Consider the following 21506-nt stretch of genomic DNA (forward strand, 5'->3'; position numbering starts at 1 on the left):
ATTTGGTCTATTTGGAAAGAAAGGAATAAGAGGGTTTGGCAAGATAAATGGTCTTCTCCTGAGCAAGTGAGGTATGGTATTTATTCCCAACAGTTAATTTTCAAATCAGTTGGACTGAGTCAGAGACGGGTTGGGAGCAGGGTGACTAAACCTTGGTCTCCTCCTCCAGTCGGTTGGTTGAAAGCTAATATTGATGGTGCTTTTGATAAGAATTCATGTTCTGGCGGCATCGGGGTGATAGTGAGGGACTCTGATGGGTTGATTATGGGTGGTTGTTGCTGCAAAGTTGGTAGGGTTTTGTCTCCGGCTTTGGTGGAAGCTCTAGCTGCTAGAAGGGCTTGTCAACTTGCTGTGAGTAATAGCCTTGCTCCTATTATTTTTGAGTCTGATTGTCAGAAATTGGTGAGGGATATTATGTCTGAGGAGGAGGATGCTTCAGGATATGGAGGTATTGTGGAGGATGTTATCTTTCTTCATGCTTTTTTACCTGGGTCATATTTTACTCATGTGTATAGAGAGTCTAATTTTGTTGCTCATATGTTGGCTAAATTGGCTCTTAGTTCTAGTTTTGATGTTTCCTGGAGTGGTCATATTCCCTCTAGTCTTAGCAACTATGTTGCTACCCATTATATGATTTAACCTCATCAATAAAAGTTTGACGTCCTTCTCTCAAAAAAAAAAAAAAAACATGCGTTGAACATGTATATCATACATTTTTATGTCACATGATCTTTTTTTTTTTTTTTTTGATCAAATAAGAACTTCATTGAATAATGAATCGTTTACAATGATTTGAGGAAGTACTTTCAATAATCAGCCACCATAGAGGTAGAGATTACAAGAAAGCTTCCCATAGTAGACTTCACACTGGAAGTCCATATTAACACATTGATGGAGCCACTCAGGCCCCGACTTTAAGCAAAGAAAAAGCTGACTGATTTTCAAGGCTTCCCTTGCTAAACAGTGAGCTATTTTATTGCCTTCCCGTTTCACAAAGCGGCCTCTACAACTATTAAAAGATTGAACTAAACACTTGACTTAATCAATAATATGTCCCTCAGAACTAAGATCATCAAAACTATCAATAAAACTATTAATAACCAAGAGTGCATCACCTTCAACTTCGATGTTGGAAAATCCTACATGCAATGCGAACTGATCTTAATCATAGTTTTGATTCTTATTAAATGTTGTAATGAGTATCAGAGTATGTAGTGAAAATGAAAAATGAAAATAGATAAGGATAATAATAAAGAATGCAATCTAATATTATTAAATTGGAAAGTATAGAGAAAATAAAAATAATATTTTTTGGGTATAATTATTGTCCTTAATAGTAATTTTATAGTAGGTTATATATCTCACTTAATAATTCATAATAGAGTGAGGTCAAGTGAGCAGATTTGGAATTTTTGTACTGCTTGCTGAATTATAATGAAAGGGCTGACCTATTTCCATAAAAAAAAAAGTGAGCAGATTTGGAGGTCCCAATAGAAACACTCCTAAACTAAAAGACAAACGCTAAAACATTGTTCATTACTGTTTAATGAATAGTGTCATGACATTTTTGCCCTTCATTTTTTGGAGAATAACCTGTTTGTCCCCGACAGGTTTTTGATACCTGTGAAGCCCAGTGGTTATGCCTCGGCTGTGCGTGTTTACTCTAGAGAAAGACATCTGCTTTGATTTGTCCTATAGTTGTTTTCTTTTAGTATTTGGTGTATTCTAAGACTTATGTCAACCACATACCATGAAACAACGCCTGCGTATCTAAAGCACCATCGATCAATATCATTATTCAGGTTCCAAAGAAACCAAAGGAAGAAGAAGACGAAGTGAAGATAGTTAATTTAATTGGCAGATGAAAATCAGTGAAACTATGAAGAAAGAGTATTAATTTTGGAATTGGCTTCCACCTAATTGCTTCTGCACCGCTCTCTCAGTCTCCAAAGGTAATCCCGATCTTAAAAGTTTGGATTTTTGAAGTATTAGGCTTTTGGGTTTCTTGGGGTTTTTAGGTTTTAGAGGTCAAATGGGCCGAATGGGTAGGAAAGTTTGAAACTGTGGGGTATTAGTTACGTTTTTCTTGCTGGGTTTTTCAGGTTTTATTGAAAAGGGTTGTCTAGGTTCTACAACTACATATATACTAAGGGCACGTTTACTTATTTGGAATGGGAGGGAATGATTACGGAGTAAAAACATTCCTGCATTTACTAACACATAAAGGAATCGGAATGATTCCGGGTAAAAGAATTCCTGCGTTTACTAACACATGAAAGAATCGGAATTGATGTAGGTCTCACCTCCTTATCAGGAATCGATTCTTGAATACTCAGGAATTTGATTACGAAGGGGGGAGATGAGTTTAGGAATCAATCCTCCAGAATCAATACCGATTCTTTTCTTCTCTCATTCCACTTGTCTCCGATTCATGATTATTTTCCATTCCAAGTAAGTAAATGTGTCATAAGTTTATGCAACTAGAATTTTGATGCAAAATGAATGAGTCCAATTGTGTACATGAATTGTGATTTTTCAGGACATGCTACTGCAAGTTTTGTCTTCCGGTTCTGTTTCTCTCTGTTGTCTTTTTGCTTTTTGAGGTTTTTATGTTTTAAATGGAAATGGGTAGTCTAGGCTCTGCATTTTGTCTGTAAAGATAACAGGGTGTTTGGTTTGAGGGAAACTAGAAAAGAACGGGGCTTAGGTAGAAACGTGCCTACATTTGTTAATGACCCATGCATACTTCAGTGTCTCTATTCTGTTATTTAATATTTTTGATTCTACATCTGCGTGCTACCTTGATTTGCTTTCTTCATTTTCTTTGATAACAAAAGAGGGATGCATTTTTTTTTGTCACAATGAATCTATCACTGAATATACAATAGCATATTGGTATCAAAAGAAAGTGATTGAGGTATGAAAGTGATTTTGTAATTTTTTCATATTAAGTAGTTTGTCTACAGTCGTCATTAGTTGTCAAGGGGAAATATGAATGTTTGAATTTTGGTTAGCAGTTTGACAAGAAAGTGTTATTTTCATTCTAAGTTTAATTAACAACAATACATTACATCAGATGAAGTTGTTTTGCAGTGAAGTCCTTAACTCACAATCTGTTCCTCACCTGTTAGAATTTGTCCTAAACTCTATTTTTGGTCAAATCTAATAAAAATATAATTTGAGGGCTTACATTGAAGAGTTTGTTTGATAACTTGCATTTTATTGTTTTAACCATTACATATCATATGTAGAGTATGTGAGTTGAAAGAGATATATTATAACTATCCATGTTCTCAATTTGAGCCATCTACCTGTATTCAAGATAGATAATACCGCGACTTTTACTCCCCCTCTCTCTCGCTCTGCTAGGGTTAGGGTTTTGAGTTTTTAGAGTTGTGCGGCGTCCCGCTTCATGGCTGCTGCTATTGCCTCCATGAGTGCCAGGCTAGCGACCAAATTGTAGCTCAAGGATGGTGAAGAACCTATGGACTTGGGGAATCTTAGGGTTCCGGGGAACGAGTTTCTTGCTCGTCACTTTTACTTGGTGGGGAAACTTAATACTTGCAGGGTGGTGGTTTTGGATTCGTTCCGGAGTGCGGTGAGATCGATGTGGCGACTGACGGGGACCGTGGAGGACCAACCACAGGGTGACCGGTTTCTGTTTATGTTCACTCATGAACATGATGTTGCTCGGGTGATCGAAGAAGGGAGGCCCGTGGGGTTTTCAACGTGCTATGATTCTCTTGAATGATTATGATGGTTTCTCGGAGATCTCTGTGGTGAAGCTTGATTTTGTTTGGATCTAGGTTATGCTTCAGGGCATCCCACCGGGAATCTTGACGAAACCAACTGTTTGGTTGGTAGGAGGGACGATTGAAGAGGTTCTGGAGGTGGATCGTTTGGCTCTTCGCCGAGGAGAAGCTCAAGTCTGGCTTATTCTTTCCATCAATGACCTGGTGTGCCTGGATCGTGGGATTAGGGTTTCTCCAATTGACGTCCTAACGCTGCGACTTAGGTATAAGAGGCTTCTGGGGCGCTGCAGGTTGTGCGCTCTATTGAATCATTGAGGGCAGCGTTGCCTTAGGGAGGATGAGTCGGAGACCGACACCGTAGTAGAGGAGGGCTCGCAGCAGGCGCCGGGGCCGGTTCCTCCAGTCCTAGTTTTTAGGGCTAATACCCAGCCCTCTCCTTCCCTGCTTTCGACCTTCAAGGTTCCTAACATGCTGAAGAAGAAACAAGTGCAGATTCATTCGCTTCCAGAGCTAGTGACATCGCTTGGGTCTGAGGGAACTTCTGCTCCAGCTCCGGTGGTGGGGGTGCGTCGTCCCAAGGAGAAGAGGACTCTGAATATGGTAAAAGAGCTAAATACAGCGTAGCTCTTATTCCAGCAACCTGCAACCGGAAAACCTAGGTTTGGAACTCTCTTCTGAAGGTTTGGTTGAGGTGAAGGTGAAGGTGATGTCGGCTCCCAAGGTCTATAAGAAGAAGGGTAGGCCTCGTGGACAGAGAAACAAGGTTAAACTGGCGGTGTCTGTCTCTGGTGGCTCTGAGTCCATGGTGTCGAGTTCAACTGAGGATGGTCCTGGCAGTGTGCATGAGGGGTCGGCAGCTTTGCCTGCTTCCCGATCTGAGTAGGAGATGATCCCCTCCGTAGACTAGGGTGTGATGGGTCCTGTTTGGTCTTAGCGACGTACACCAGAAGGGTCTTAGGCGTTAAAAGGATCAAGGAGGTGTCTCATTTTAGGAGGCGTAGGGTTCTTGCTTTTTAGTTTTATTGCTTTTGTTGGTAGTCTTATTTCTTTGGATTTTACACTACAGGAAAATATGTCTTTCACGACGTGCAAATTTGCACGTCGTAAATTACAATTTACGACGTGCAAAGTCGTGCAAAAACGCGCCCTTATAGACCGCGTCGTGAAATCGAGTTCAATTTTTGAATTTTACGGCGTGCTTTTTGCACGCCGTAAATGAACCCAAAAGCACGTCGTGAATCTCTTCCCGCCAATTTGAAAATGTTAAACTGACGACCCCAGTGCACGTCGTAATCAACACTTACGCACGCCATAATTTTACATTTTGCACATCGTAAATCAACACATACACGCCGTAAGTTTACATTTTGCACGTCGTAATTTTACATTTTGCACGTCGTAAATCAGCACATGCACGCCGTAAGTTTACATTTTGCACGTCGTGAATCAACATTTATGCACTCCGTAGATTCACAAATGCGTGCCGTAAATTTGTTTGTTTTTCCTGGATATTTTCCCCATTTCAATGAGCTATTATGTTACCTTTTCTTTACATTTCTACATTACATTAACTTAAGCACCCAAAAGTCAAGTAGACAAAGAAAATGTGCATTTTATAAAATTATCCATTATATCCAACAACTCAAATTAATCCAATGTTGATAAACTATTCTTCAAGCCATAACACAAAAGGCCTTCAAAATGAAATGAGAGGCAAGAGCAATGGGAGGTAGGAGGAGGTCACTGCGTTTTGAGAGACGAGGCCGGAGCAACGTACGTTGTGAGGAGAGTGAGAGAGAGACGAGGGAGAAGTCGAGTTTTGTAACGGGCCAATTTTATAAATGGGACAATTTTTTTGTGGGCTGAGATCACAGCGTGCAACGGGAAAACGCCGTAAATTTCAATAAAAGCGTGATTTTACGGCGTTCTTTAGAAGCATGCCGTAATTTTCTTTAAAAATTTGCAAGATTTACGGCGTGCATCTAATACACGTCGTAAATGATACTCATTCACGGCGCGCATTTGATGAACGCCGTAAATCTTGCGTCGTGAATGACCCATTTTTCTGTAGTGTTAGTTTTTTGGATTTCCTTTTGGTTTTAGTTCTTTGCTGAGCTTGCATTGTAATATGAGGGGTGTTTGTACCCTTCATGCTTGACCGAGTGAGGTCGTTATGATTTTTCGTTGCCCTAAAAAAAAAAAAAAATTGAGCCATCTACGTAGATTCTTATTTGATCATTTTGGTGTGTATGTATTAACAAATTTGGGTATTGTGAATTTTTGGGCTTAATGATTTAGTTATATTTTTGCATATACCTTTATGCTTTGTCTGTGAATTTCATTGTTGTTTTCTTCGGCTTTTTCAGATCTGACCTTATAAAGAAAAAGGCTTCTGCTTTTTGTTGTTGTTGATTTGTATTCAGTTTTGAAGTATTTGGGCTTCTTATTCTTACTTAGGTATACCGTATACCATCTCCAACTTTTTCTCTTTACCATCTTCGGCATGTTTGTTGTAAAGCATTGTCACCAACTCACCATATATGTTGAGATGATTTTGTTTATTCCTTTTGAAAGGGTCCTTCAAGTTTAAAACTGTAATTAGAAACTTTCTGAGGCAGTTTGGGTTTTTTGAAAGGAAATTAATGATCGGATTCAAGTTAATTTGGGATTTAGAGGTTGATCTATAGGTTTGGTTACTAGTGATGACGTTCGTCATAGCTACAGATTAGCACCAGCAGATGGAATCATGCATATTTAATAGTTGGGGCTGAGACTGGCAAAGTTGTTTTGCAGATACAGACAGTTGTTATAAAGCCTCATCATTGTTAGAGGTATATGCTATTTTAATTATCTATGTACGTATGCTATTTTTCTTTTTAGATTTGCAGTTGTTATTGGTAGAAATCTTCAAGTCTTTTACACATATTTTCTTCAGCATCTGCTTGCTGAACATGACTATTTATTGCAGTGTACCAGTCTTTCACATTTCTGGAGAATATTTTCTGTTAATATATGAAAATTATTCTATGCACGTCGGTGCACTGAATCCTCCTCCGTTAATATAATGTATTATAAAACAACATGCAAATATTATGTGACAGTTCTTGATAAAGCTTATTATCTTTCTTGGCAAGTTACTTAACGCATGCTTTTTGTTCTCTTTTGATTGCTCTCATGGTTTATCATCATTAAGTAGATATGCTACAATAATTCCGCTTAGTAAAGCATTTGGTAAACATTTCATAAAAATAAAAAATAAAAAAAAATTGGTAAACATGCTGGAACATGAATTGGCGTCATAAGAGATCTCCAAAAATTTCTGGAGGTAATCTTATTTTATTTTATTATAAATATTCGGATGCCTATTTCTGACTAAATTCGATCTCTCCAGCTGTCCCTTTACTCCCTTACCGATAAAGATATGAACCAGCTCATTAAAAATAATGGATTGCATGTGCTGAAGCGGATGCTAGGTCCGTCTGATAAGTTTTAAGAATATGGTTTGTTTTTTTATTGGCGACACAAAACGTTGACAACTACCATGCCACCAGGTTTGAATTTCCAGGCTGTAGGTTTCACGTGTTCTGCCACTTCTGATTCAACAACAACATAAATAAATTATACTAACGAAAGAAAAACAATCAACATAAATAATCCTGTCTGTTAACTTCGTACTAATACCACATCAACTAGCTCAGACTTCACTTGTCACTCAAATTTATTTGGTTCAAAGACTACACTCCACAATGGAACTGGAGAGCATTCTAGGATATCTGGAGAACAAGACCATCTTAATTACTGGAGCTACTGGCTTTGTAGGAAAAGGTACTGTTTGCTCCATCAACTTTTTTTTCCACTTTCTGCTTTGTACGTACGTAGGAAAATGTACTATTTGGTCAACTTCTTTTCCCACTCTCTCAAAAACTCAATTGGTTAATACTTAATAGCCACTATTTTTTTTTTTTTTTGAATTGATAGCCACTATTTTCTAGAAAGCTCAAGTTGTCAAGCCAATAACAATTTTCATACACACATACTCAAGGCTCAAAAAAAACAAAAAACAAAAAAAGAACAATTGTCATACTCATTTATACACACTGAAGCTTGAAACTAGGAGGATTTGTAATGGCTAGGATTTGAAAGCTCAAGATTACTGCTTCGATATTATGATAATGTTGTTAGTTTACTACTAGTGTTAAAGCTTTCGTTGTGTGCATGAGATCCAGCAATTATTTATGCTTCAAACAACTATTTATAATTATGACAACTTTGTTTTGCAACCCCATGCAGTGTTGGTGGAGAAAATACTAAGAGTTCAACCAAACGTGAAAAAGCTGTATCTTCTTTTAAGAGCTTCCGATGCCAAATGTGCCACACATCGCATGCATAATGAGGTTTATATACAAAAATAAGTTCAAACATAACTTGCATAAAAGTGGACAAACTTATTATCATGTAGATTTTATATACTGACTTGTGTCTATATCTATTATTAAGATCACAGGAAAAGAGTTGTTCAGGATTTTAAGGGAGAAATGGGGCACAAGTTTTGATTCCTTCATATCAGAAAAGATTGTTGCTCTCTCAGGAGACGCAACTTTTAAAGACCTGGGAGTGAAGGAATTCAAAATAAGAGAAGAAATGTGCAACGCAGTACAAATTATAATTAATTCTGCAGCTAGCACCAAGTGGGATGAAAGGTAATTTGACGTTGCATATTTAATTCTGTGAAGTTCAAGTCCAATTTTTTTTTAAAGAAAGGATGACCTCAGCCAACCTTGCATTATAATTCAATCAGTTAAGAATCATCGTTTCAAGATTTATGTCTTCAATTACGTAGAAAAATAGTAAATAATAAGACAAATAATAATGATAATGATAATGGCAAAAAGAATTTCAATATGATATTTTCTTATCAAAATGATCGTAGAAGGAGTACAAAATTTATTGATAAATGGTTATTATCATTAAGCTATGATTGAAAATTTCAATATGAATGTTTTTACGATTTTACAATTTAGTTAAAAATTTGTATAAATTATTTACTCATGTTAATTAAAAACAAAACGGTTGATTATATAGTCGAGATGTGATTCAAAAGTGGGTTTCAGAAGTGATCCTAAAATAAATAAATAAAAAAGGGGGTGTGTTTGTGGGGTTACAAAATTTGGTTTTTTTTTTCTCTTTTTTTTTTGAAATTATGTATTTGTTAGAATAGACAAACACAAATCATTTCTCTAAAACTAACTTTGATTATTGCAATGATATTTGAGGATACGAATATTTCAAATGATTGCCATGCAATTATTATATAAATGGAAGGAAATGTTTGCTGTAATGATGCAATGATTATTGACTTACTGTAATCATACTTGCACTTCAAGTAAGCATAATTATTGAATGATCCATCATACCAAGCCGTTACCTGCACTTCTTTTCAAACTAACATCAATATATATGTAAAGTAAGTCTATATAATGGATGTGCAGGTATGACGTTGCACTGGAAGTGAATACATTTGGAGTTTTGAATGTGTTAGACTTTGCAAAGAAATGCTTAAATCTGGAGATGGTTGTTCACGTGTCAACAGGTTAGGGTTTATTTTTTTGGGATTGTATATACCAGTTCCCAGTTCATGGATTTGCACTGTATGTACTATTATTGGCATTTCCAACTCATCTGACTTATGCTTCTTGGATTTGCTTCACGGCTTCACCTGTTGTGTAGCTTATGTGTCTGGTGATAGATCGGGGCTGATACTAGAGGAGTACTCATCTTCAATGGATGAGATCGCAAGACAAACTACTCATGATGTTGACTTGAAAGAACATGAAAAGAAGATGGTGGAGCGCAAATTAAAAGAACTACAAGCACAGCACGCTTCTGAAGAAGTTATTACAAATACAATGAAGGACTTTGGCACTGCAAGGTTTTAGAACTTCGACTAACTCCACCTTATAAACTCTCAAATTTAAATTTAATTGAACTTTGTTAATTATCTATTATTAATTGGTTCTGGCCGACCTTTCCAATCTATTAGGGCTAAGTTGTATGGATGGCCATATACCTATCTGTTTACAAAGGTAATGGGAGAAATGTATCTAAGACGCTTGAGAGGTAACCTATCTCTTGCTATTATACGTCCAACTCTGATTACCAGCACTTACAAGGAGCCATTTCCAGGCTGGATTGAAGGTTTCAGGTAATTAGCATGTGCATTTTATTTTATTTTATTTCGTTATTGGACCAATTACATATAGACCCATTTCCAAGTGTTACATTACTCAATAGGCCACCAATTTTGTTTTTTCCCCTCATAAAGCTACCAGATTAAAAAACGTCTTAAATTTTGGATATTACCACCGAACATTCTCTCCGGAGCCGGAGGATTTATCGTCGGGGAAGCGACCAGTAGACAGTTGAGAAAAAGAGAATTGACTTTTTTGAGAAGGGAACAACAATCGCTCCACGCCTGAACCGAGTGTGGCCAGTCTGGTTGAGAAAGCAAATGACCTTTTTGAACTTTGAGATGGTGTGAAGGGAAAATCTACTCTTACCAACATCAAAAACTACCCTGACCAACAACAAAATCTACTTTCACCAATATCAAAAGTTATTCTCACCAACAACAAAAGCTACTCTCACAAACACCAAAAACTACTCTCACAAACAATAAAAGCTACTACCAAACAGAACAAAGGCTACTCCTAGACATTGAGAAAGCTATTCTCAGAGACTAGGAAGCTACTCCCAGAGGCTGAGAAAGTTATTACTAACCAATACAAAAGCCTCTCTAGAACATCAAAACAAATATAAATTTACAATATCAAATGCTTGAATCAAAACACTCAAATTCAGCCGAACCAAGCTTTGATTAGGCACAAATTTAATTAGCCAAATAGACCTCCTATTATACACAAATTTAGCCAAACAGAAATCTACAGATGATTCAGGGCTAGTTTGGGATTGCTGTGACTTTAAAAAAAAACTGCTGCTGCTGTGTTGTGAGAATAATCAGCTGTGAATTAAAACAGTTTCGTGTTTGGTAAATAATATTTTTAAAAGTGCTGTCAGTACATAAAATAACTGCAGAGTGTGTTTTGATCCACAGCAGCTTCTAAAAGCAACCTCTGGGCTGCTTCTAAAATCTGCTGCCAGTGACCTATAACTTTCAATTAAAGCTGCTTTTTATTTATTTACCAAACACAATAAAATTTAAAATTTTGAACAAAAGCTGATTTTTTTAAAAGCGAAGCAATCCCAAACGGGGCCTCAATCACGGAGCTCCCAGAGTAAATACTCCGTTTGGTAGAAACCTCTCAATGCTCGACGCCATCACCGCCGCGATAGTCGAAGGCGTGACGCGACCCAGATCTAGAGAGAGAGAGAGAGAGAGATAGAGATTTATATATAATTAGGCCTCACTGCAGTCGGTTTTATTATGTGCATGGAAGGACAAAATCGACAGAGATGGAACAATTTGAGGATGCAACTAGCCTTATGAGAACAAGACAAACTATGTGGCTTAATGATTAATAAGAGTCTTAAAATGACACGTACGTACTTATGAGTAATTTTCTATTATTTTTTCTATTACTAACTTGTATAAGATAATAGTCAAATACATTATTTTGGATTTTTGATAATGTAAATGATGCCATTGCCAGTTATTTGCCACATAAACACAAACATTTGCTTATATGCTTAGAGAAATTAGGATATAGTTTTTAGGAGAATATCTTGGGGAGGCCCCAAAGACATTGCAGGTCCACCCTTTCAATTAGAAACCATCTTTCCAAAACTCAATTCTTACTGCACCTGTTATTAGTCTGCAATATATATACTGGAAAATCCTTATAACTTAAAAACTTATACGCATGAACAAACCTAATGATCCAACCGTTGTACTGAAGAATTTCTCATTTTCTAGGTGACAGTTTATCCATGTTTACTTTGCAAACATGATTTGACTTTCCCACTTAAGTTCGACGTTAATGATAAAAGCAGTTCTAAAGTTCAGTTTTTCTAAACAAAAAATCATTTCCTTTGGTCCGCAGCAGATCCATTAGAATTTTTCTAAACTTATGAGCATATAATGAGCATACTTTGTTATGGCAGTCCAACATACTCTTTACATAACTCTCTAGTTTAGTTTTTAATTTTGGGTATTTAAAATTTAAAACTAGTTACAGTATATATAGAGAATTGCAAGAGACACATCTTATTAATTGCTTGCTATGCTAGTTTTTTGGCTATTTTATTTTAAGTTTGCTATGCTAGCTTTTTGGCTATTTTATCTAAAGTTTGCTAAGTAACCATGTCTGATCCAAAAAACAATTTGATGACTGCAGATCTTATGATAGCCTAATTGGTAGTTATTGGAAAGGGAAGCTCACATGTGTACCTGTCGATCCTATGTCAGTGACAGATATGGTCAGTTAAAGTTGTTACATAAATAGTTAGATCAGCCGCTTTTTAAATAATTGATGCAGAGTGTGATAATAATTTTTTTTAAGCTATACTATGAAATTATTTATCAAATTTCGAATTCATTTTCCAGCAAATGTTCCCTCCCCTTTTTTTTTTTTTTTTTTCCCTCTCATGTACATGCAAAACTAAACTTATATAAGGAGTTCAACATATATGCAGATTCCGGTTGACATGGTGGTAAATTCAATTATTACAGCGATGGTAGTGAATGCGAATAAATCTCGTGAAATTATTTACCATGTTGGAACCTCATTACGAAATCCCCTTAAATTCTCTGATTTTCACAAATTTATGTTCCGATACTGCACAAAAAATCCATGGCTTTACGATGATGGAAGGCTTATCAAGGTTGGCAAGTTAAAAATGGTGAGGACCATGACCGCTTTTCGCTTGTACATGCAACCATTGCAGGTTTGGATTTTCTTTTCATTCTCCTGTTGTTTTTTTTGTTTTGTTTTTTTTTTTTTTAAGCCACTGTTTCAATACTTGTTTTCCTTTTGTAACTTGAAGGGGAGTCAAATCCTAACCTAATTTCTTACTCTCTCTCTCACCACTTGGGCTAATCCCAAGGAGTTTACTTATTTTCATTTCTACCACTACGTACACTAATAAGTTGATATTCTCGTAACCTTGTTCTTTATTAATTATTTTCATTTTTCTTCTTCCTTGAAGGGATTAAAGTTTTTGAATAAAGAATTTGACCAATATTTCCGAGATGTATACATTAACTATGACCGGAATGTCAAATCGGTGATACGGATGATTGAGTACTATATACCACTTTTGCTATTCCAGGGGATGTACGTGTGTTTTGCTACAATAATTTGATGATTAAACATAAATTAAGTTGTGTAATTAGATCGCGTGCATATTTGCACTAGTGTAACGTTCGTTCACATTTTTGCTTGTAGCTTTGACGACACCAATTCAGAAGAATTGCGAAGGATAGCAAGCGAGAACTACATTGATGCAGAAAATTTTAATTTCAACCCAAAATGCATTGACTGGGAAGACTATTATATCCATGCTCACATTCCTGGCCTTGCAAAGCATGTTATTTTCAAACACAACCAAAGTCGGCTTTGAATGAATTAATTACTTCTCGGCATGCATTGATATCACCCTTACAAAAGCTTCTTCTTCTTTTTTTGGGGGTCTGTACTATAATTAGAGTAATCGAATGTTGTATTCTGCAATAAGAACTAGTCTTTAAACATATTGTTGTTTCTTATGTATATTAAGTGTACTTTCACGAATGATGTATGTATCTAATTATCCGTTAATACACAATGTGTGGCAAGCTATATGTAGGGTAATTTTTGATTGCGGATTGAGCTTTTCTTTTGTTTTCTTTTACTATAAACGGTAACTTATCAGATAATGAGTAATGTTCTAGTTCCAGCACAAAAACTTAACCCTAGGTCCTAGAAGGAATCGTAGCAACTGCAATCATTAATTAGAAGCTACCGGCCACCATCGTCAGTGCCGCCACCAGCATCAAAACCACCACCGCCGTCAACACTGACACTAAAGCCATGAAAACATGACCCAATTCATGACTTGAGCAAGGAGTTCGCGATTGAATCTCTAAGCATCACCCACCATGAGGGGCCACAAGATCGAAGTCGATCGCTACCACAATGTTGATGTCATAGGAGGAAGATTCAAAGAAGCATATCACCTCCATCACCTGCCGCTGTGTCGATGTTTCAGCTAAAAAAGCACAACAAGTCAACAAATAATTAAGTCCCCCTGTGCCGGTACGTGAAACACCATAAGAGAGAAAAATCTGAAGGAGATAATCCATGAGAGAAGAAGAGAATGATGGGAATTAAGAGTAAATGTCTCGTACGTTGACGTTGTCGAAGGAAAGTAAGAAAGTGCGAACCACGATCATGTAGAAGTCGGAAAAGTAAAGGTCCAAAAATAAAACTCTCCATGTCAAAGTCATTGACGGATTGTGTTTGTATAATGTCATTTGATGCTTCACATTGAATAATATAATCAACCCTAGATCGACCTATTTAATTAATTGTTTCAAATAACATGAAGTATTCAAACTTTTTTTTTTTAAACAAACTGACAACTCTTTATTAATTAGAAGAGAACTCCTCAATTACATCCAAAATGAAATAAGGGAAACAAACCCCTAACTAATATCTTGAGAAAAAGAGCGAGCATATTAGCTAATTTGTGAGTCACAAAATTGGCTTGACGATAAGCATAAATAAAAAAAGAACTTGAGACCTGCTAGAGATCACAGATTTGCCTTGAGGAGATCTCTCCTCACACAAATTTGCATTTAGGGAACTACTTCTCATCTAGATTCACCTTGAGATGATTTCTCTCCTCACCCAGATTCTCCTTGAGGAGATTTCGTTTCACCCAAATCTCTCTTCAGATGTTTCACTTCAAGGTAATTTTTCTCAAACAGATTAATTTGTCTCTTTATTAAACCATATCCTGACTAGAAATCATTGTTAAAATTTTACACCCCCACATAACCTTCATATTCAATTAATTTATTTTTTTACACATCAATCAAGATAACCAAAACCCTACGTCAAGTTTCTCTCGTGGAAACCCTAACGCCGTCGCTTCTCCGACGTGCACTCTAAGATTTCCCAACATCGTCCATCCATTTTTCATGGAGATCCTGGCATGGAACTGTAGGGGAATGGGGAATGATTCTGCTGTGCAAGCGCTGGGTTTGCTGGTGCAGAAACACAAGCCGGATTTTATTTTTCTCAGCGAGACGAAGGTCTCAGATGTGGATTACATGGCAAATCTTAGGCTGCGCATTGGATACCTGAACTGTGAGGCGGTATTCAGTGAGGGGCAGTCAGGGGGTCTGGCACTATTCTGGCGAGACGGTCTTGACGTCCGTTTTCGGTTGAAATCACGGAATCACATTGATGTTGAAGTTAGGGCTACTGATGGCTCTTTTGTGCACTGGAGGTTGACTGGATTCTACGGTCACCCTAAGACTTCTGAACGACATCGGACCTGGTCTCTACTTCGGGACTTGGGGGATGAATCATCGCTGCCGTGGGTTGTAGTAGGGGATTTTAATGAACTGTTGAATGCAGCAGAGAAGCAAGGAGGTGAGTTGCGTAGGGAGAGTCAGATGCAATTGTTTCGGGATGCACTGTCTCATTGTGACCTAGCTGATCTAGGTTTTTCTGGTGCACCGTTTACCTGGCAGGGTGGGGATGTATGGTGTCGTATAGACAGGGCAGTAGCTTCGTCCTCTTGGGTGGATGTTTTTGCAGCATCTAGGGTGTCAAACTTGGCGCCTATTCATGGGGACCATGTGCCTGTTTTGCTGAGTGCTTGTCAAATGGTTGTTATGCCCAGTAAACATCTACAACAGTTCCGGTTTGAGAGTTTTTGGATCCAGCATGCTGGTTGTAGGCCGGCTGTGGAAGAGGGTTGGGCTACCCCAGTTCAAGGCTCCCCTATGTTCCAAGTCTCTAAGAAGATTATGTATTCCCGATTTGCTCTTAATCGTTGGCAGCGAACCACGTTCGGGACCAGGAAAAGAGAGATAGGTTTGTTGAGGCTAGGGAACGTTTGCAAGAACTACTGAACTCTCCACAGTCTGATCAATCTCACCAGGAAGGGTTGGTTTTGTCTTCTAAATTGGACACTCTATTGTCTGACGAGCATAACTATTGGAAGCAAAGAGCTAAGGTCACTTGGTTAACACAGGGTGACCGTAATACAAAATACTTTCACCGTAAGGCTTCGAACCGCAGGGCTAAGAATAGACTTCAGGGTTTATTTGATTCAAATGGGCTAAGAATAGACTTCAGGGTTTATTTGATTCAAATGGTCATTGGCAGACGTCTAAGGCAGGTATGGAGGCTGTGATCTTGGATTACTTTTCAACTATGTTCACATCTCAAGCGGTGGATTCTGAACAGATGCAAGATGTTGTGGGATTATTACAGCCTAAGGTCACTAGTGATATGAATGAAGAGCTGTGTGCTCCCTACTCTGCGGAGGAGATTAAAATTGCTCTTTTTCAGATGTATCCGACCAAGGCTCCAGGTCCGGATGTGATGCCTCCCCTCTTTTTCCAGCAATACTGGGATGTTATTGGGACTGATGTTGTTACAGCTGTTCAAGACTTTCTTCATTCTGGAAGGTTGTTGGGGGCCATTAACTATACTCATGTATGTTTAATTCCCAAGGTGCAAAATCCTACCACTATGTCTGAGCTGAGACCTCTAGCGCTATGCAACGTTATTTATAAAATTTGCTCTAAGGTTGTGGCTAACCGGTTGAAGAAGATTCTAGATTTATTGATCTCTCCAGCGCAAAGTGCGTTCATTCCGGGTCGATTGATTACTGATAACACATTGATTGCTAACGAGGTTTCCCATTTCATCCATAATTGGAAGTCTAGTACGGAGGGTGTTATGTCTCTGAAGTTAGATATGAGCAAAGCATATGATAGGATGGAGTGGAGTTTTCTAGAGGCAGTATTGGTACGACTTGGGTTTGATGACAGTTGGGTCCGTATTATTTTGCAGTGTGTTTCTACAGTCAAATATTCTTTTTTTGATTAATGGTCAACCTTGTGGCTATCTCACTCCTTCCAGGGGACTTAGACAAGGGGACCCCCTCTCTCCATATCTGTTTCTGCTTTGTGCGGAGGTATTTTCTAGGCTTCTTGAGCGTAAAGCTGAGTTGGGGTTGTTACAGGGTATTCAAGTGTGTCCTGGAGCACCAACTGTTCACCATTTGCTTTTTGCTGATGACAGTCTGTTGTTCGGTAAAGCTCATCCGGAGGAGTTTATGCATATTTAGTCTGTTCTTACAGATTATGAATCAGCTTCGGGTCAACAGGTTAATTTTTCTAAGAGTAGTGTGGTTTTTAGCAAGCGAGTCGATTCCAACTTGCAGATTCAGTTGGCGGATTTTTTGGGTGTTAAGATTGTGCCCAAGCATGAAGAGTATCTGGGCCTCCCAACCTTTTTGGGGCGGAATAAAACTGAGCCGTTTGCTTTTATTAGAGAACGGCTTAGCAAGAAATTAGAAGGTTGGCAAGGCAAGCTACTAAGCAGTGCCGGTAAGGATTTGTTGATTAGAGTAGTGGCCCAGTCTTTACCAACTTACTCTATGAACTGTTTTCTTTTGCCACAAAGTTTCTGTGATTCTCTACATCAATTGTGTGCAAGGTTTTGGTGGGGCAGTAAAGCTGAGAATAAGAAGATTCATTGGTTTTCTTGGTCTAAACTTTGTCAGCCTAAGGAGCTTGGGGGGATGGGGTTTAGAGATCTTCATGCTCATAATTTGGCTCTTCTAGCTAAGCAGGGATGGCGGTTGGCTTGCAATCCCACTTCTCTTCTTGCACGTTTGTATAGTGCTCTGTACTTCCCTAATGGGGTTATATGGAGTAGTTACTTGACTTCCTCTCCTTCTTCTTGCTGGCGAGGGATTTTTTCTGCTTTGAGTTTGCTTAAAAAGGGTGTACGGTTGCAAGTTGGTGATGGTGCAGATATTCGAGTATGGGATGACCCGTAGATTCCTAGGCCGGTTTCATTTAGGCCTATTATCCGTAGGGAAGTTGTCCCTATTTGGGTCAAGGAGCTGATTCTTCCAGGGATGCTTTGGGATACTGACTTGGTACGGTCTAGTTTTGATCAAGAGGATGCAGATGTGATTTTGGCTATTTCTTTGAGTCATCGATCTGTCTCTGATCGATTAGTTTGGCATTATGATCCTAAAGGTAAGTTCACAACGAAAAGTGCCTATTTGCTTGCCTTTGATCACCTATATGAGTCTCCCTCTACTTCGGTGACAGGGAATGTGACTGATTTTTGGAAGAGAATTTGGTTTGCCAATGTTCCAGGTAAAATCAAAGTTCATTTTTGGAAAGTGTGTTCTGCTATTTTGCCTACAAGTTCCCAACTCCTGTCTCGTAGAGTTCCTGTGGAGGCTGGGTGCCGTCTTTGTAGTGCAAGGGAGGAAACGATTTTACATATTTGTTGGGAGTGTCCTTTTGTGAAAGAACTACTGGGTTTGTTTCCGGCTCTACGGGCAGTACGGCAGCTCAACCTGCCTTCCCAGTGCACCGTGGTGGATTGGTTTTCTCTGAGCATGAGGTTATTGTCCAAGGTAGGGTCCTCCTTGTTTCTGACCTTACTTTGGTTTGTTTGGAAGGAAAGAAATGGACGACTCTGTTTTGGTAAGCGGGGGACTCTTAATCGATTAGCCTCTCAAGTACACTCTTTTCACCACCTTCATCTGTCTACAAGGTCTGTAGAGAAGGTGTCTCGAATTCGGCGTCCTGCCCAGTGGCATTATCCGGCACCTGGATGGCTCAAAGCCAACTGTGCTGGAGCTTTTGATCGGTCTTCATGTACTGGTGGCCTTGGGGTGATCATCAGGGACAGTGATGGTGCTGTGTTGGGAGGTGTTTGCTCAAAGGTTGGGTTTGTCCTGTCTCAACAGACTGTAGATGCTTTAGCATGCAGAGCTGCCAGTCATTTAGTGCAGCAATATGGGCTTTCCCCGATTTGCTTTGAATCTGATTGTCAAGGAGTAGTTAATGCTATTTCTTCTCCAGGTGTGAATACCTCGATATTGAGAAGGATCTATGATGACATCTCAAGTTGTCTGGAGACTTTTCCAGGGTCAAGTTTTACTTATATAGATAGAGATGCTAACAAGGTAGCCCATAAGCTTGCCAAGTTTGCACTAGGTTCGGATTTTAACTTGTATTGGAGTGGGTTTGTTCCCATGGAGATCAGTGGTTTCTTAGCCACGCTATGTACACAATAGTTCTATTGGTCTCAATATAATCTGACGTCCTTATTCAAAAAAAAAAAAAACATTCATATTCAATAATATTTCTCTGTGAATAACTGTTTTTTTTTTCCTTTCTATTTTTTATTTTTTAATAGATTTTACAGATATTTTTTTTCATTTTATCGGGATATATCTAAATATCTTATATATCGAGGATTTGATGATATCGGAAAATTTTCACATAAATGGTGGAAGATAAGATATTTTCCCCCTATGATATATTCGGTCCTTCTAAAAAGGGAGATATCAGGAGATATATCAAAAATATTACAGATATTTCAATCCTTGCTGCTATCCACCTCTGAGGTGGATATCAGCCTGGAACAATCTTCTGTTGATATCTCCTTGGGGCAGATCTAGCTATTAATTTTGATGTTAGTCTGGTTTTAGCGTTAAAGTTAGGAAGCTGCAAGAAAAAAAAATTAAAAAAAAGAAGAAGAAGAAGAAGAAGGGGGTCACCAAGGTGAAGGTAGAAACAGAGAGAAATAGAGGGAGGGAGTAAATCTATTATCTCTGCAATGCCCATTGAAACAAAAAATTTGATCAAATTCTGACAGTAACAGAATTGAACAAGGCTGAGAAAGGTGTTGTTCTGAAACAGGTAATCAACTCCAATGGCTTCAACACTCTCCACTAATCAGCTTCCAGCTCACGTCAATTTATATATATATATATATATATATATATATAATACAGGGCCCTTCTAATAAGGGATCCCTTTTTTCAGTCTTTTATAGGGATATGCATTAGACAAACTTTTGTTATTATATTTCGACATCTCAACCGTTCATTTTTTAGGTCCTAATGTGTAGATCACTTCTGAAAATTTTCAGCCAAATCGGTGATCGTTAAAGCATCCAAAACTGCAATTTACACGAACGGATCGAATCTGTCGAATCGGAACCGTCCGTATTTATAATGGTAAATTGCAGTTTTGGATGCCTTAACGATCATCAAATTAGCTGAAAATTTGCAAAAATGATTTATACATTAGGACCTAAAAACTGAACGGTTGAGATGTGAAAATATGATCGAAAAGTTGGTCTAATGCCCTATCTCTAGAAAAGACCAAAAAAAGGGATCCCTCACTAGAAGGGCCCTGTTATACAATATATATATAGTATGTAACATATATCCTTTAATCTATTATCAAATTCATAACTATTGATTTATCCAACCCATTAATTTGAAACTAGAAGGACGAACTCCAAATAATGGGCAGTGACTTTTGCGGAGGCTAACTCCACCCCAAACACTAACCCATTAAAAACTACAGTAAAATTGAAAACCAAATCCACTAAGATGTAGAGCTCGATGAGAAGGCTAAATTTCTTACCACATGCACTTCCAAAAGTGACCGTACTTGCCGAAAAAAGCGGAGAAACCATTGGCGCCACCGAAGCTTTCAAGCTTTGATTCTCCTTCCTCACCTATATATTGAACAAACTGAGACTAGAGACACGACGGTGGAGAAGAGATGAACTGAGCGCTGCCGTTTATCCACCGTAAGCAGCCTGACAGTGGAGCTCCGATCGGGTTGTCGTCACGGGTATTCGATTTGAGGAGACGGGTCGAAGGTTCTGGGCTCATCTGGGTCGTCCGATCTGACTTGGACTATTTATAGGCCCAAAATAATAATTAAATGGACGATCCAGAGATAGAGGTGCAAGAATCATCCCGAAACATGGCAATAGTAAGTCAATCCTAATCAAAGAAAGAAGCTTCATAAGAAGAAATCGAACCCTATTCCAACTAGGGGAATTTGGCCGTGAATCTTTAGGGAGGCCTTACTGTGCAGTTTTGGAAGGTCTATCCATAATCATCAAGGAGAAGTATTAGAAGAATCCTACTACTACTAGATTACGGGTTGCTTTTTCATGACTTGGAATTAATTTAGGGGTTTTGACCAATCCCAATTCTAGAGACTCTCGCGCCCCCCCCCCCCCCCCCCCCAACACTACTCACTTATTTATTTTTCCACTTACCCATAATGACTCTAATTAACAAGTTCTTTTCTAATACCCAATTAAGTTTTTTTTTTTTTTTTAGTTATTACCCATTTGTCACATAGAATGAGAAAATGGAAGAGAGAGAAGCCATAAGTGACTTTGCCGGAGTCCGGTCACCGGAATTCAGTCAATAGTCACAGGAAGCCGGTCAATGGTCACCGAAATTTTGTCACCGGTCGCTGGCCACCGGACCTCTCTGAAAATATCTCCAGAGGTCGTCGGAGATCTCATAATTCACCGAAGAGGTCTAGTGCCCCCTAATAAACATTTATTGCTCCCCAATAATCATTTATTGGGGGGCAACAAAAGTTTATGAAACCTCGCTTGAGGTCCCCAAAGAGATCGTCGGAGATATCATACGTCACCAGAAAGGTTTATTGCCCCCCAATAAAAACTTTTTATTAGGGTTTATTGCCCCAATAAATGTTTATTGGGG

At 38.4% G+C, this 21506-nt stretch overlaps 2 protein-coding genes across 2 annotated transcripts; both read left to right on the forward strand.

The window, feature by feature from the left end:
• Positions 1 to 7447: 7447 nt before the first annotated feature.
• Positions 7448 to 13328, forward strand: LOC133737197 (fatty acyl-CoA reductase 3-like). The gene is made up of 10 exons (XM_062164804.1): positions 7448 to 7577; positions 8043 to 8146; positions 8250 to 8452; positions 9242 to 9342; positions 9480 to 9681; positions 9793 to 9954; positions 12104 to 12185; positions 12402 to 12653; positions 12915 to 13042; positions 13154 to 13328. Exons 1-10 carry the CDS (start codon positions 7499 to 7501, stop codon positions 13326 to 13328), a joined length of 1488 nt encoding a protein of 495 aa, XP_062020788.1. The 5' UTR covers positions 7448 to 7498.
• Positions 13329 to 14919: 1591 nt separating this feature from the next.
• On the forward strand, positions 14920 to 17774 carry LOC133737198 (uncharacterized). The gene is made up of 6 exons (XM_062164805.1): positions 14920 to 15673; positions 15760 to 15935; positions 16088 to 16420; positions 16514 to 16762; positions 16953 to 17022; positions 17083 to 17774. The coding sequence occupies exons 1-6, from the start codon at positions 14920 to 14922 to the stop codon at positions 17772 to 17774; spliced, it is 2274 nt and encodes a 757-aa protein (XP_062020789.1).
• The last annotated feature ends 3732 nt before the right edge of the window (positions 17775 to 21506 follow it).

Source organism: Rosa rugosa, chromosome 3, assembly GCF_958449725.1.
Source record: "Rosa rugosa chromosome 3, drRosRugo1.1, whole genome shotgun sequence".
Taxonomy (NCBI): domain Eukaryota; kingdom Viridiplantae; phylum Streptophyta; class Magnoliopsida; order Rosales; family Rosaceae; genus Rosa; species Rosa rugosa.